At 38.8% G+C, this 14,030-nt stretch overlaps 1 protein-coding gene across 2 annotated transcripts in view; it reads left to right on the top strand.

The window, feature by feature from the left end:
• Positions 1–14,030, top strand: part of NR3C2 (nuclear receptor subfamily 3 group C member 2) — a 459,143-nt gene that overhangs the window by 424,424 nt on the left and 20,689 nt on the right. For both annotated transcript variants that reach the window (XM_040331880.1, XM_040331870.1), the window contains exon 8: positions 5,994–6,151. In XM_040331880.1, coding sequence (XP_040187814.1) covers positions 5,994–6,151 — 158 coding nt within the window. The remainder of the gene's footprint in view (positions 1–5,993; positions 6,152–14,030) is intronic.

Here is a 14,030-nt window from a genome sequence, read left to right as displayed (position 1 = left end):
TGGCACAGATGGGCACTGATAGGTGGGCACTGGGCATGGATGGGCACTGTGGGGTGGCACTGATGGACACTGTGTGTGGCACTGATGAACACTGTGGGGTGGCACTGATGGACACTCTGGGGCGGCACTTATTTTTCCTATGTTGCCAGTCAGTGCCCATTTGTGGGCACTGATTGGCATCTTTTTTTTATTTTTAATGGGGTTTTTTTTAACTTTTTTTTACTTTTTTTTTTGAGACTTTTTTTTGTTTGTCGCCCTTCCCTGGTGGTCCAGGGTGGGCTTCCCTGGTGGTCCATGTGGCGATCCGAGGGGGGGCTGCGCTGATAAACAATCAGCGCGAACCCCCCCCTGTCAGGAGAGCCGCCGATCGGCTCTCCTCTACTCGCGTCTGTCAGACGCGAGTGAGGAAGAGCCATCAACGGCTCTTCCTGTTTACATCATGATCAGCCGTGGTTGGACACGGCTGATCACGTGGTAAAGAGTATCCGTGAGAGACTCTTTACCGAGATCGGTGTTGCGGGGTGTCAGACTGACACCCCGCAACAACGATCGCCGCGATGCGCGCCCCCGGGGGCGCGCAGCGGCTTAGAATCCTGAGGACGTCATATGACGTCCAGTCAGGATTCTACAACCACTTTGCCGACGTCAATTTGTCATTGGCGGGTGGCAAGTGGTTAAAGTAGTACTAAGCACTCCATTTTTTTTCCACAAGAAAAAGCACTTTTTTTTAACAAATATATTAACTAGGTAAATCTTTACTGGTGCGATATTTAGTTCATATATGTGCTCAGACACTTTTTCCATTCTTTACTAATGTTGGCTATAGATCCTTAAGCTCAGCTTTCCCAAGTTTCCTGTTAGGGAGTCTACTTACTGAGTACCAGGTCACAAGGAACTGTAGCTGTCTATCTACTGCCTTTGTGGGTGGAAAAGGTCATAGTGGCTTGCAAGTGACATTTTGGCTCTAGTCTTTATGAGACTGCATATGCAAGGTTGGCTCCATAGAACTCTGCAAGGGAAGGGAACACCTTAAACTGGAAAGCTGGGCTAGCACTGAAGGGACAGCTGAATTAGGCCGGCCATACACAGTTCAAATCTCAGCCGGTTCAACAGAAACTAGCCAAGATGTGAACCATTAAAGGGGTTCTAAAGTCTCCAGGTTTTTTACCTTGATGCATTCTATTTTTATTGAGTCAAACAATTAAGACGGTATTTAAGCAGCAAAACAATCTTTTGTTGTTTCAAATGAGAAAACTGAGTGTTTTCTTTGTGAGGTATGTGGGAGGGATAAAAAGGGCAAAGTTAAAGCGGAGCTCTGCTGTAAAAAAAATATTAAAAGCCAGCAGCTACAAACTGCAGCTGCTGACTTTTAATAAATGGACACTTAACCGTCCTGGAGTCCAGCGACGTCGGCAGCAGAAGACGAGCAATCGCTCGTCTCTCAGCTGCTCCCACCGCCATCAGTGGTGAGGGAACCAGGAAGTGAAGCGTTGCAGCTTCACTGACCGGTTCCATAGTGCGCATGCGCGAGTTTCGCTGCGCCATGTTCACTGGTCCCCGCTGTGTCCTGGGAGCCGAGTGTTTCCCAAAACACAACGGGGGGATGGGAACTTACGAACTACCCGCAGTTTCCTGCAGAGTCTCTCCCCGGAAGTGGGTGCAAATACCTGTCTTAGACAGGTATCTGCACCCCCTCCCCCCTGAAAGGTGCCAATTGTGGCACCGGAGGAGGGGTTCCGATGAGCGGAAGTTACACTTTAGGGTGGATCTCCGCTTTAAAATGATATAATATATATATATATATATATATATATATATATATATATATATATATATATATATATATACACATACACAGTTGTGCTCATAAGTTTACAGAATTTATGATTTCTTGGCCATTTTTCAGAGAATATGAATGATAACACAAAAACATTTATTTCTTTCACTCATGGTTAGCGTTTGGCTTAAGCCATTTATTATCAATCAACTGTGTTTAATTTTTTTAAATCGTAATGACAACAGAAACTACCCAAATTACCCTGATCAAAAGTTTACATACCCTGGTGATTTTGGCCTGATAACATGCACACAAGTTGACACAATGGGGTTTGAATGGCTATTAAAGGTAACCATCCTCACCTGCGATCTTTGTGCTTGCAATTAGTGTGTTTGTATAATAGGTCAATGAGTTTATGGACTCCTGACAGACCCTTGCAACTTTCATCCAGTGCTGCACTGATGTTTCTGGATTCTGATTCTGAGTCATGGGGAAAGCAAAAGAATTGTCAAAGGATCCACGGGAAAAGGTAGTTGAACTGTATAAAACAGGAAAGGGATATAAAAAGATATCCAAGGAATTAAGAATGCCAATCAGCAGTGTTCAAACTCTAATCAAGAAGTGGACAATTAGGGATTCTGTTGAAATTAAACCACATTCAGGTAGACCAACTAAAATTTTGGCCACAACTGCCAGGAAATTTGTTTGGGATGCAAAGAAAAACAGATAACTTCAGGTGAAATACAGGACTCTCTGAAAACGTGGTGTGGCTGTTTCAAGATGCAAAATAAGGAGGCACTTATTGAAAGATGGGCTGTATGTTCGAGTCACAAGAAGAAAGCCATTACTACGCAAATGCCACAAAGTATCCCAGTTACAATACGCCAAACAGTACAGAGACAAGCCTCAAACCTTCTGGCACAAAGTCATTTGGAGTGATGAGACCAAAATTTAGCTTTTTGGCCACAACCATAAACACTACATTTGGAGAGGACTCAACAAGGCCTATGATGGAAGCTACACCATTCCTACTGTGAGTAAAACACGGAGGTGGATCGTTGATGTTTTGGGGATGTGTGAGCTTTAAAGGCACAGGAAATTTGGTCAAAATTGATGGCAAGATTAATGCATTATGTTATCAAAAAAATACTGGAGGAACATTTGCATTTATCAGCCAGGAAGCTGCGCATGGGACGTACTTGGACATTCCAACATGACAATGATCCAAAACACAACGCCAAGTCGACCTGTCATTGGCTACAGAAGAATAAAGTGAAGGTTCTGGAGTGGCCATCTCAGTCTCCTGACCTCAATATCATTGAGCCACTCTGGGGAGATCTCAAAACGTGCAGTTCATGCAAGATAGCCCAAAAATGTACAGGAACTGGAGGCTTTTTGCCAAGAGGAATGGGCAGCTTTGCCATCTGAGAAGATAAAGAGCCTCATCCACAAATACCACAAAAGACTTCAAGCTGTCATTGATGTTAAAGGTGACAATACACGGTATTAAGACCTAGGGTATGTAAACTTTTGATTAGGGTCATTTGGGTAGTTTCTGTTAAACACAGTTGATTGATAATAAATGGCTTCAGCCAAACACTAACCGTGAGTGAACAAAAAGTTTTTTTGTTATCACATTCTCTGAAAAATGACCAAGAAATCATAAATTCTGCCAGGGTATGTAAACTTATGAGCACAACTGTATATATAGGTAATTTGTATCAGTAACAGGAACTGACTGTTCTTCTGTGTTGAATAAGGCAATTTGCATTAAATGGATGATCACTTGTTCTGCTGGCAATTGCACACTTTAGGAGCACTATCTATTTTTATCAACAAATCACTTTTACATGCAGCACTCCATGGATCCCTGTGTGTTTTGGTAGACCGCTTATTGCTTTGGCAAACATTTCTGTGTATGTGTACTCTGACAGTTAGGTCTGTGGTTGCAGGAAATACATTTGCTACATTTATGGCTGGCCTTAGGCACATTGCATAAAGTCCCCCTTTGTGCAGGCTCCGCCTGATTTGCAGATACCAAGAACTGTCTGTCATTTTCTATGAATTATGAATGTGTAGAGAATATCTTTGTTACCTAAGCTGTAGAGAGTCATGTGAATCCCGCCATCAGCCCCTTCACACTCTTCCACTTCAGTTGTAATGATGAATTAACCTACAAATATCAGAAGTTTCAAGAGTAAAAATAAAAACTATTAAAGGAAAGAATGAACACTTAGTACCTGAGGCATTGGTCCACCTGTGCCATTTGGTAAATACAGCACTGCAAAAGTGACAAAGCCTCACATCTTCTGTTATAATTGTCTACTATATTTCATATACTTTCTGTAGGGAATTGGAAAATATCCAGGCTGAGAGTACGGCTGTGTTTAGGAAACCCAGTCTGAGAATCTGGGCAGTACTCCAGAATTTAATATTTTCAGTATTTTCATTTTGTTTATTTCTGTTTTACTTTTACTTTTTATCTAATATTTGTCAAATATTACAGCAACATTTGATTCTGAGGGTTTTTCCTATTAGTATTGTGTCTATTAACCATCATTGGCATCCTACTCTATAACCCTTATAATATCCACAGTTCTTAATGTTTTTTTTTTATTTCTTTCCCTTATTTTGTGTATAGTCAGTCCAAAATTTGAACTGCTGCTGTGTATTTGTTGTATATAGTAGACTCCTTTAAAGGAAAAGAGAAGGGGATTCTGCACACTTCAATAAGTGTTTCATTAGAAGAAGTCTCTTCATAATTGACAATTTATCTCGTAGTCATTTCTTTTTTTGGACAGAATTATTCATATGTAATTACCAGGAAAGTATTGCTTAATGTTTCCATACCTGTTATAACTGTCATTAGGGTCAATATAAGGTTCATAACATTTTGCAAAACTGTACTTTATTTTTTTTGTTGCATTCAGCGTCAAATTAGCACAATGCTTCTTGCACCTATAGTGATCACCACATTTTGAGAACAGCAGTTAAAATCATTACGTATTTGCAAGTAAGGAGGGCGTGGCTGATATTTGCTGTGTGTGTCTATGGACACACACAGTCCGGCTTGGAAGTACACCTGCATGGGTGCCCCCGTAGCACAAGGCTTGCTATGGAGGCACTCGTAGGAAAAAGAGTTGGGGAACCAAACAGGAAGTAAGGGACTGCTCTGTGCAGTACCATTGCACAGAGCAGGTAAGCATAACATATTTTTTATTGTAATAAAAAAAAAGTAGGCTTTGATATGACCGTACGTGATCATTGTTCAATCTAACTGGTATTTGTAATGTTTTTGGGCAGTGGCAGGCATTCCCCCTCATTTCAAAGATACAAATTTCACAATTTACAATTAGCTTGAACCATTTTTGGTCAATTACAGCTGCTTCTCCAAAGATAAGGCCAGAACTGGGACTGCTTACCTTTATAGAATGCAGTATGTTAGCATGGACATTATCACTAATGTATCTGCTGTCTTCAAATAAAAATTGTTCATTGGTCAAGCTATCTGACTACTATCTAATATCTATAGGAAGTTCTCAGTAAGAACATATATGCAGTATAAACTCAGAAATCTTGCACTCTTTTTAAACAATTCCTATCACCTTCTATGCTTCTCAAATATAGTTTGTTGAGTAATGTTTATGCAGGTTTCTATGCCTAAAAGGATACATCAACAGGGATCCTTTAGTTACACACCTATCCATGTTCATGGGCTTTTATACCTAGAATATTGTACCATGTAATATGGCTTAAAACAAAGGTGTTTGTCTTTTACATCTGTGACTTGAGAACTTTCAAATGCCATTGCCCTGTCCACCAAGAATGCCTCTATGAACCACTGGGACATTCTCATTTGATATAGGAATGGCAGTTGGCAGGACTGAGACTGAAAGTCTGTGAAACTGGTTTTGCAGAGTCACATATATGAGGATTTGGTAGAAGTAGGCATCTTGTGGTATCTGTTCTCAGAAATACATTTACTTTTAAATGAATAACAGCACTACTGTGTTTTTCACCGTACTGCTAAATAATAACCAATAACAGCACCATTCTGTATCTGGTAATAGAAGATATTTAATATAACAGTAATAACTATATAGCAAGGTAATCTTTTCATTAGCTCTGGTATGGTATCTGTTCTGAATACTTATTACATCATCAGGTGCATAATTCTTTTGCTCAGAAATCCATTCTTATATTTTTTTCACCCTAGTTCCTAAAGATGGACTTAAATGCCAAGCTGCTTTTGAAGAAATGAGAGTGAATTACATTAAAGAACTGAGGAAAATATTAATGAAGAGTCCACACAGTGCTGGACAGAGCTGGCAGCGATATTTCCATTTAACAAAACTTCTAGACTCCGTTCATGATGTAAGTACTAGTCTACTGCTCTGACTTAGTTTAACTGAATCTACAATCCTATATTGAAAATGGAGAGTATCCCTTAATAGTTTATTTGTATTTAACAGATATGTGAAAGTTATTTCTGTGTTTCTCATGTAGAAAATATTGTAATATGATAAATTCTGTGTACCAATATTGTATAAAAACTGCTTAGCAAGTGACATAGAAGGAAATGAGTGCCATGAAGGAGTTCTGGGTGATCGTTTTTACAAGGTTTTAGGGAGACACTGCCCCTACTGTTTCTCATCAGTTCTCCTCCAAGTTGTAGGACCACTGGAGGAGGCAGGTGATGATTGTATCCTCATTCATCACCTCACACAATTATGCTCCTCCTGCACTCCTAGAATATACAGATTGCAAGAAGCACACAGATAAAAGGTGACTCTTCTTTTTAGTGGTGGTATCAATTGCTTTATTATTATTTTGGGAGATGCATTTAGAAAATAGTTCTACTACACTATAGTTCTACTCGGTTAGCATATTATGCTTAATTTGTTGTTGCACAATGAGCTGTCTTTTTGGGAAAACTGAGAATTAAACTCAACCAACCCTGATCCCATATAGTTGACCATCTCATTTATCCTGTTTTACAAGTATATTTCGTTTCTTAAGCACAGATTGTTTTGTAAATATGTGAAATATTTTTAGGTTTAGAACCTATATAGAGATAGTTTAACAGGTCATGCTGGTGCAAAATCTGTAGGAAAAAAAATAGAAGTCAAATCTGATTTTTCTGATCTGTATCAAATCTTTACCCCTTATCGGTGCACCTTATCATTTACATTCTTGCTATTTAGCTAGCATGCTTGATATATAAAATCATGGGTGCAATGTTGATTTCCTTTAGGCTGAATAGGTAGTATTGCAGTAAAATGACAGGATAGTTTCTTCCAGTATCATATGATCACATTTTCAATGTGAGCTTACCCCTTGCTAGCTACTTTAAATAGGAGTATACAATCAGGATCATGTAAACTTGATTTTAGAGAACAATTTCTGTTGCTTTCACCAATTTAATACATGCATTATATTAATTTTCTGCATAAAAAAGCACAGTGGCTAGCTATTTCTTCTTGTTATGAATACAAATGAAGCATGTCATATTTCTTGTAGTAGTTTACCTAATCATGCAGTATTTTAACATTGATTATTACCATATATGTTATTAAACTGGTTAAATATCACTAGCATCTGCCTGGCCATAAGTGTGAAATGACTTGAGGAATGCAGTAAAGGCAGAGATTTGTGTTGGGAGATCAAAACGAAACAGTTGAGATATAAAAACACACCAATTGAACACCTATACAATATTTATGTTTGTGAATGAGAAAATGATCATGTAAAGTTCTGTGCAAACTGTTGACACTATATACATCCTGTATAATAATAATAATAGTAAAATAATGAATGCATGCATCCTAGTGAACTGATCCCTTATGTACTTTAGCAGAAGAGCCAGTTGGCCTCCAAGTGTGTGGTGTAATGTCTGTGGCAACTTAACAATATGTGGGAATATATACAAACCCCACAAACTTCACAAAGTTTTAGGGCTCAGGCCTCGTACACACGACCGAGTTTCTTGGCAAAAACCAGCAAGAAACTTGCTGGGAGATATTTTTTTGACGAGGAAACCGGTCGTGTGTACATTTTCGTTGAGGAAACTGTTGAGAAACTCGCAGAGCCAAAAAGAGAGCAAGTTTTCTATTTCCTCGACGGGAATGGAGAAACTTGCCTTGTCGAGTTCCTCGACAGCCTGACAAGGAACTAGACAAGGAAAACGATGTGTTTCGCCCGTCGAGTTCCTCAGTCGTGTGTACGAGGCTTCAGGAGCAGATGCAATGTATTTTGCATGATTTCCACGCTACTATATTCTTTGCATAGTTGTTTCCTCCCCTGCCTTTGAGAAGAGCATACTGCACTGGTCAATCGCAAACTTTTAATAATAATAACATTTACATCATAGCACATACATTTTATCTTACCAGTTCAAAATCCCGACTTGGAATTAAAAAGTGTAATATTATACAGACCTCAATAAAATATTATAACTAAATCAAAAATCTCAAGTGCCAGAACATTAATTTATTAAGCAAAAATAACACCAACTTTTTAATGCCCTTTGGGGCTTCTCACACTTTATGCAGATGACATAAGCATGCCTAACTGGTGACATAAAGCATGTAACTTCACTACACCCACTTTCATTGGCTAGGAAAGTGTTCTGTAAAGAAGTGTCAGTGACAGTCACAGATACATTGCTTGCTAAGACAGTAATTTAATTACAGTTATTAACATTTAAGATATTATTCATATTAGGTAGTGTACTGCTTCTGTGGTCATCCCCTTATTTAAGATAATTCTAGTTTTCTGGGGCATTTAGGCTGCAAAATCTACTTTTGATTGTTTTGTTAACCATGAGTTATACTGTACATGTAATGTGACAGATGTCAATTGGATTGGTGTGTATAGATGATTTTGTATACATGGTTGCCACTTCTATCCCAGTACCAGTGTAAAAGCTAAATACAGAACATATATAGCTATAGTAAATAGTATCAGATGCAATCAGTCTGACAAATGTCACAATTTCAAGTGTGGCAGTCTGGGCTGACTTCTTGCAATTTATTGCAGCACTACATTTCTTTCGGCCTATGCAACATGTGAACTCCAATATGTGTCCCAAAACAGCGGTAACTATGTCTTCAGGCCAGAAAACCTAAAATTATGATATTTGAAAAATGTAATTACAAGAAGAAAGGAACAAGTATCCTTGAATCAAAAGGCTGAGATCTGGGCCCATGGGACCTTTGACCTAGTAGCAGTTGCTTTTCCAAATGTCATTGTTATTAACAAAAAGAATCAATATAATTTAGTATTGTTGGATGCAGGCTGGAAATTCTGTAATACTAAGATCTCTTTGGAGGAACTGTTTGATTCTGGGTTGTGCTCACAATCATTACGGCAGTCATGTAGAATTGTGCTCAAGCAGTTCATGTGTCATTTATCTAATATCATCATACCTCCCAAAGTTTCTATAACCTGAAAGCAAACCACGTTTACTGTTGCAAATCAATACAAGCTACTTTAGATTAATTGCATATGAGATAGGTGTCTGACTGTGAATTATTCTTAAGTCTTTTATTTGGCTATATTTCAAATTACTCTGCTGAATATTAAAAAAAGGGAAACTAGCTAAATTTAGAATGTGGTGGATTATAATGTTTTGACTGTGCTACCTTAACTGCTTGCTTTTCCTAGCAGCTGCCAAGTAAAATGCATGTGCTAAGACCTTTTATTTCCTTGTACATGTTTCTAACCCTTTTCATACTTCAGTGTAGTATTACTTTTATGAGGTTTAAAAAAGGCTTAGTAATCTATATCTTGGAAGAGACAGAAGTGATCTGTGTCCGTCTTGTTGAAGCAATATGTGGTCACTTTATTTGATGTCGAGCTCAACTTTGGACTGTACTGAGGTTTGTTATATTGCCGCTGGCATGCGAGAATACCTCTGTCTCCAGCGTGCGTTCATTATTTATGTTTCATACGCGATCATAGGGTGAAATGAGTGCATCTAAGGACAGGCCATAACATAACAGCTTGGTGTTGTTTAAAGAATGTACATATGGAATTATTTTTCTGGAGTATTTTCTGCTCCCCTTCCCCAAGAAGCACAGTGGGAGGCCGAAAACATGATTCCCTTGGCAGTCATAGAACTTGCTTAAAGCACATCTTTCTTGCCTGATGCCAATGTCAAAGCTAGGAATCTACATATTGCACATGTGAACGTTATGGTTGTTAGTACTATTGATCCATAGAAATTCCTGGCCTTTATTTTTCTTCTCTAAGGCTAGTATCATTCAATAGCTTTTCTTTCCATGCCCGCTGTTAAATGAGAAGTCTACCAGACAATATTGCATGTGTGACCAGAGCCAGATTTATAATTTCTGCCACCTTCGCCCCCTTGATAGGCTTAGTATAAATAACACTGGCAAAATCAGACATCAAGGCTACAAAACACATGGCAATGCTGGAAGTGATAGAGAATGATGATGTCGGAGTCCTGATAATTTAGCAACCAACAAAAATTGTACTGACCAACAGATTAAACAGACATTGGCCAAACTGTAAATACTGTGTTTTTGGAAAAATATTCTAGAGTATATAGTAACTATGCTTAGCCAGATATTGGAATAATGATACTTTGGCATTTTTTAGCCTGATTTGCTGTGAATTAGATCATGTAGCGCTTCACTTGGGAATAATATTAAGCATTCCTGGCATTTAGGAGTAGTACTTGCAGTACAAAAAAAGGATTAACAGACGTAAAGATAATTAAGGTGATTCCATTAGGCAATCCTTTACTCCTTGCCACTTCTTTCAACCATTGGCAGCAAATAAACCACGGAATACTTCCAGGCAGTGGTAGCTGGTGTTTTTTTCTCTTGGGGGGGGGGCTGACAAACAGCCCCCCCCCCCCAGAGGGCAGTCGGGACATCAAAGCCCACGCAGCTTTCTTCCTGCTCCTGTGGATCACAATGGCTTCAGCCGTGCATCCCCCTCCTCCTCCTCCCAGGTGTCCAATAGGATTGTCTGACATTTTAGCCAGGCGGTAAATGAGAATCAGACCCGCGCTTCCTGATTGGCAGAGAGGCAATTTAGTGTTAGAAAAGCGAATATTCATTTGCTTTTCTAACACACCTGGGTGGGCTCCGAGCCCAATGCTCTGCGCTATGAGTCCACCCTATTTTGAAGCCTATTAGAGCCTATGGCTGTAATCAGGTGCTTCAAAAAAAAAAACTGCCACTGTATCTGTAACATCCTGAAAAGGGCCGGACACATGAATAGGGGGTGGCTGTGATGGCCATGGATAGATTCATGTTATATTATTCATATAGGGAGTGGCGTGGATACAGGGGGCAGGGCCCTTAATGGACTTGCTTCCAGGTATGAAGGAGCATGTGATTTACATCATATAGCAGCGCTGGTGCTAGGTGATTGGCCTAGTGCTGTCACATGGTGACAGGGATAGTCTTCAACCATGTGTAAGCAGCAACAGGAGTGACTTGGACCTTACTCAGGCCTTCCCTTCCTTATTCCCCATAGCTGACAGAGCAGCAGGGAGGTAAAAAAAAGTTGAGTGTGTGCTTTAGCCTGTATATACAAAACACAAGCTCACTTCAGTAACACCCAACAAACAGATTCTAACCAGATCAGTAAATGACTGTATGTGTTACTGCACTATACTCTTTGTTTTATTAAATACAATAAGCTCACACTTAAATTATTACTAAACCCACAACAGTAAAATCAGTCTGTATATGCAGAAAAGGATGCTTATTATACTTATTGTGGAACCCAAGGGGTTAATCATCTGCATTGTGTAAAAATGCTTTTTGATCCTGTCTTCTCTGATCCTCCCCTCCTTCCACTGCCCACTAATAATTTCCTTATAACACAGAGTCTATGGAGTCTGGCTCCACACGCTCAGTTTGGTGTGTATTGCTAGAGAGGTTTTTTTGTTTTTTTTCTTGGGAGGATGCATGTGATCAGCACAGGGCCAATCATCACTGCCCAGATATATTGTCTGGGGTCCTGCAGCCTCATAGGATAGTCAGAAAACTCCTCCCACAAGCTTTAAACAGTGCTTGGCTGGACACTGATAGAAGTCAGTTTATATTTACTAAAATAATTGCATTTCTATGTTCTGTTTACTGTGGGAGACCAGATATAGTGAATACATGATCCTGGGTTTAGTAACACTTTAAAAAGAGTCCTGTATTCAAAAAAGGCCAAAAACAGAACTCATCAAGATAAAAAAAATGGCAACTACCAATGCTAACTTCTTTTAAGGAGCATGTTCCAGGACTGTAATTGTCATCCTTCCATTACTGCCTGATGATTCCTGGGTAGGATTCTCATTACAAGAGACTAAAACTATAAAAAGGCATTACACACAATAGGTAGAGCGAAAAAGATTCAATTGACAATAAGGTCATACGAGAGCCAACTTTTTGGAGAAGTAAAGGCATGCCAACGCTTTTTTTAAATAAAATAAATCAAATTGGTTAATGTGGTTTCTAAAAAGTAGCGATTTGCATTGCCTTCAGATGGAAATTATGAAACATTCTAAATGAGAGGTGCGGATGTCTATGACAAGATTTGTTCAATTTGCAGTGAATATTGTTATTCTCTTGCAAAAATTGCACATACCAGTGAAAAGCTCTTTAGGTTTCATGCCATTTTATTTACTGACTGTCTGTTCTCTTCACTCCTCCACACATCTGTAGAATTACCTATTATACTTTTTTACAACTGTGGCAAAGTAGTTTTGAGTGTTTTTAATAATTGTCAAAATATTGAAATAACAACAAACCAGATGTAAAAAGTGGTTTTCATAATGATCCCCCTATGAGTGCTAACAAGATTTTTCACATAAGTGATAATGATAAGAATCACACTTTAAGTGTATTAAGACACCCTGCAGATATTTACTATGTCCCCTATATCAGCTCCATTATACAGCTACAAAACAATTACTTAAATGTATTTACTGTGCTTATCAAGTGCTTCCATAGTTAATCCGTTGCCTTCTATTTTTCTGGATAACAATATTAACTGAGAAAGGCAAACCCAACTAATATTGACATTTTCATGCAATAATAATATGCGTAGTGACCTAACCATGGCTACCATTTACTCAAATCTGATTGGCAAAATATAAGAGTTTTAGTTGGTTGCTATAAATTACTGTACTGTAGACATTGCTCAATGCCATAGGAAAAGCCTGCTTTCTTTTGCCATGTTACAAGCTCGTAAGCTGGAAATCCACTGAAAGGTCATAAGTGTAGCCAGAAGAAAATCAAAAGTATACAGAGAGCAGTAAAACTATTTTTTAACCACTTCAGCCCCGGACCATATTGCTGGTCAATGACCAGGCCACTTTTTGCAATTCGGCACTGCGTCGCTTTAACTGACAATTGCGAGGTCGTGCGACGTGGCTCCCAAACAAATTTGGCGCCTTTTCCCCCCACAAATAGAGCTTTCTTTTGGTGGTATTTGATCACCTCTGCGGTTTTTATTTTGTGCTTTAAACAAAAATAGAGCGACAATTTAAAAAATATATATATTTTTTACTTTTTGCTGTAATAAATATCCCCAAAAATATATAAAAAAAAATGTTTTCCTCAGTTTAGGCCGATACGTATTCTTCTACATATTTTTCATAAAAAAAAATTGCAATAAGCGTTTATTGATTGGTTTGCGCAAAAGTTATAGCGTCTACAAAATAGGGCATAGTTTTATGGCATTTTTATTAAGATATTTTTTTACTAGTAATGGCAGCGATCAGCGATTTTTATCAGTACTGCGACCTTATGGCGGACACTTTTGACACATTTTTGGGACCATTGGCATTTTTCCAGCGATCAGTGCTAAAAAAAATGCATTGATTACTATAAAAATGCCACTGGCAGGGAAGGGGTTAACACTAGGGGGCAAGGAAGGGGTTAATTATGTTCTCTGTGTGTGTTCTAACTGAAGGGGGTGGGACTGACTTGGGGAAATGACTGATCGCTGTTCATACATTGTTTGTAATTGTTTGTAATTTCCTGGATTTCTGTTTTATAACACAGTGACACGCAGGCCATGGAGTACTCCTATTCATGTGTTCTAAACAGCACATTGTTGGAAGAGCAGTATTTTAGAGTGGAATTATTTTTCAAATAATGCACTGAGGTAGCTGAGTAATTATATTATTGTGCTCTGAGTTCATACATGCTTTAACCACTTCATTACTGGGCACTTAAACCCCCTTCGTGCCCAGACCAATTTTCAGCTTTCAGCTCTG

The sequence above is a fragment of the Rana temporaria genome, chromosome 1 (genome assembly GCF_905171775.1).
Source record: "Rana temporaria chromosome 1, aRanTem1.1, whole genome shotgun sequence".
In the NCBI taxonomy this organism is placed as follows: domain Eukaryota; kingdom Metazoa; phylum Chordata; class Amphibia; order Anura; family Ranidae; genus Rana; species Rana temporaria.
This window is presented reverse-complemented; position numbering and strand designations above follow the sequence as displayed.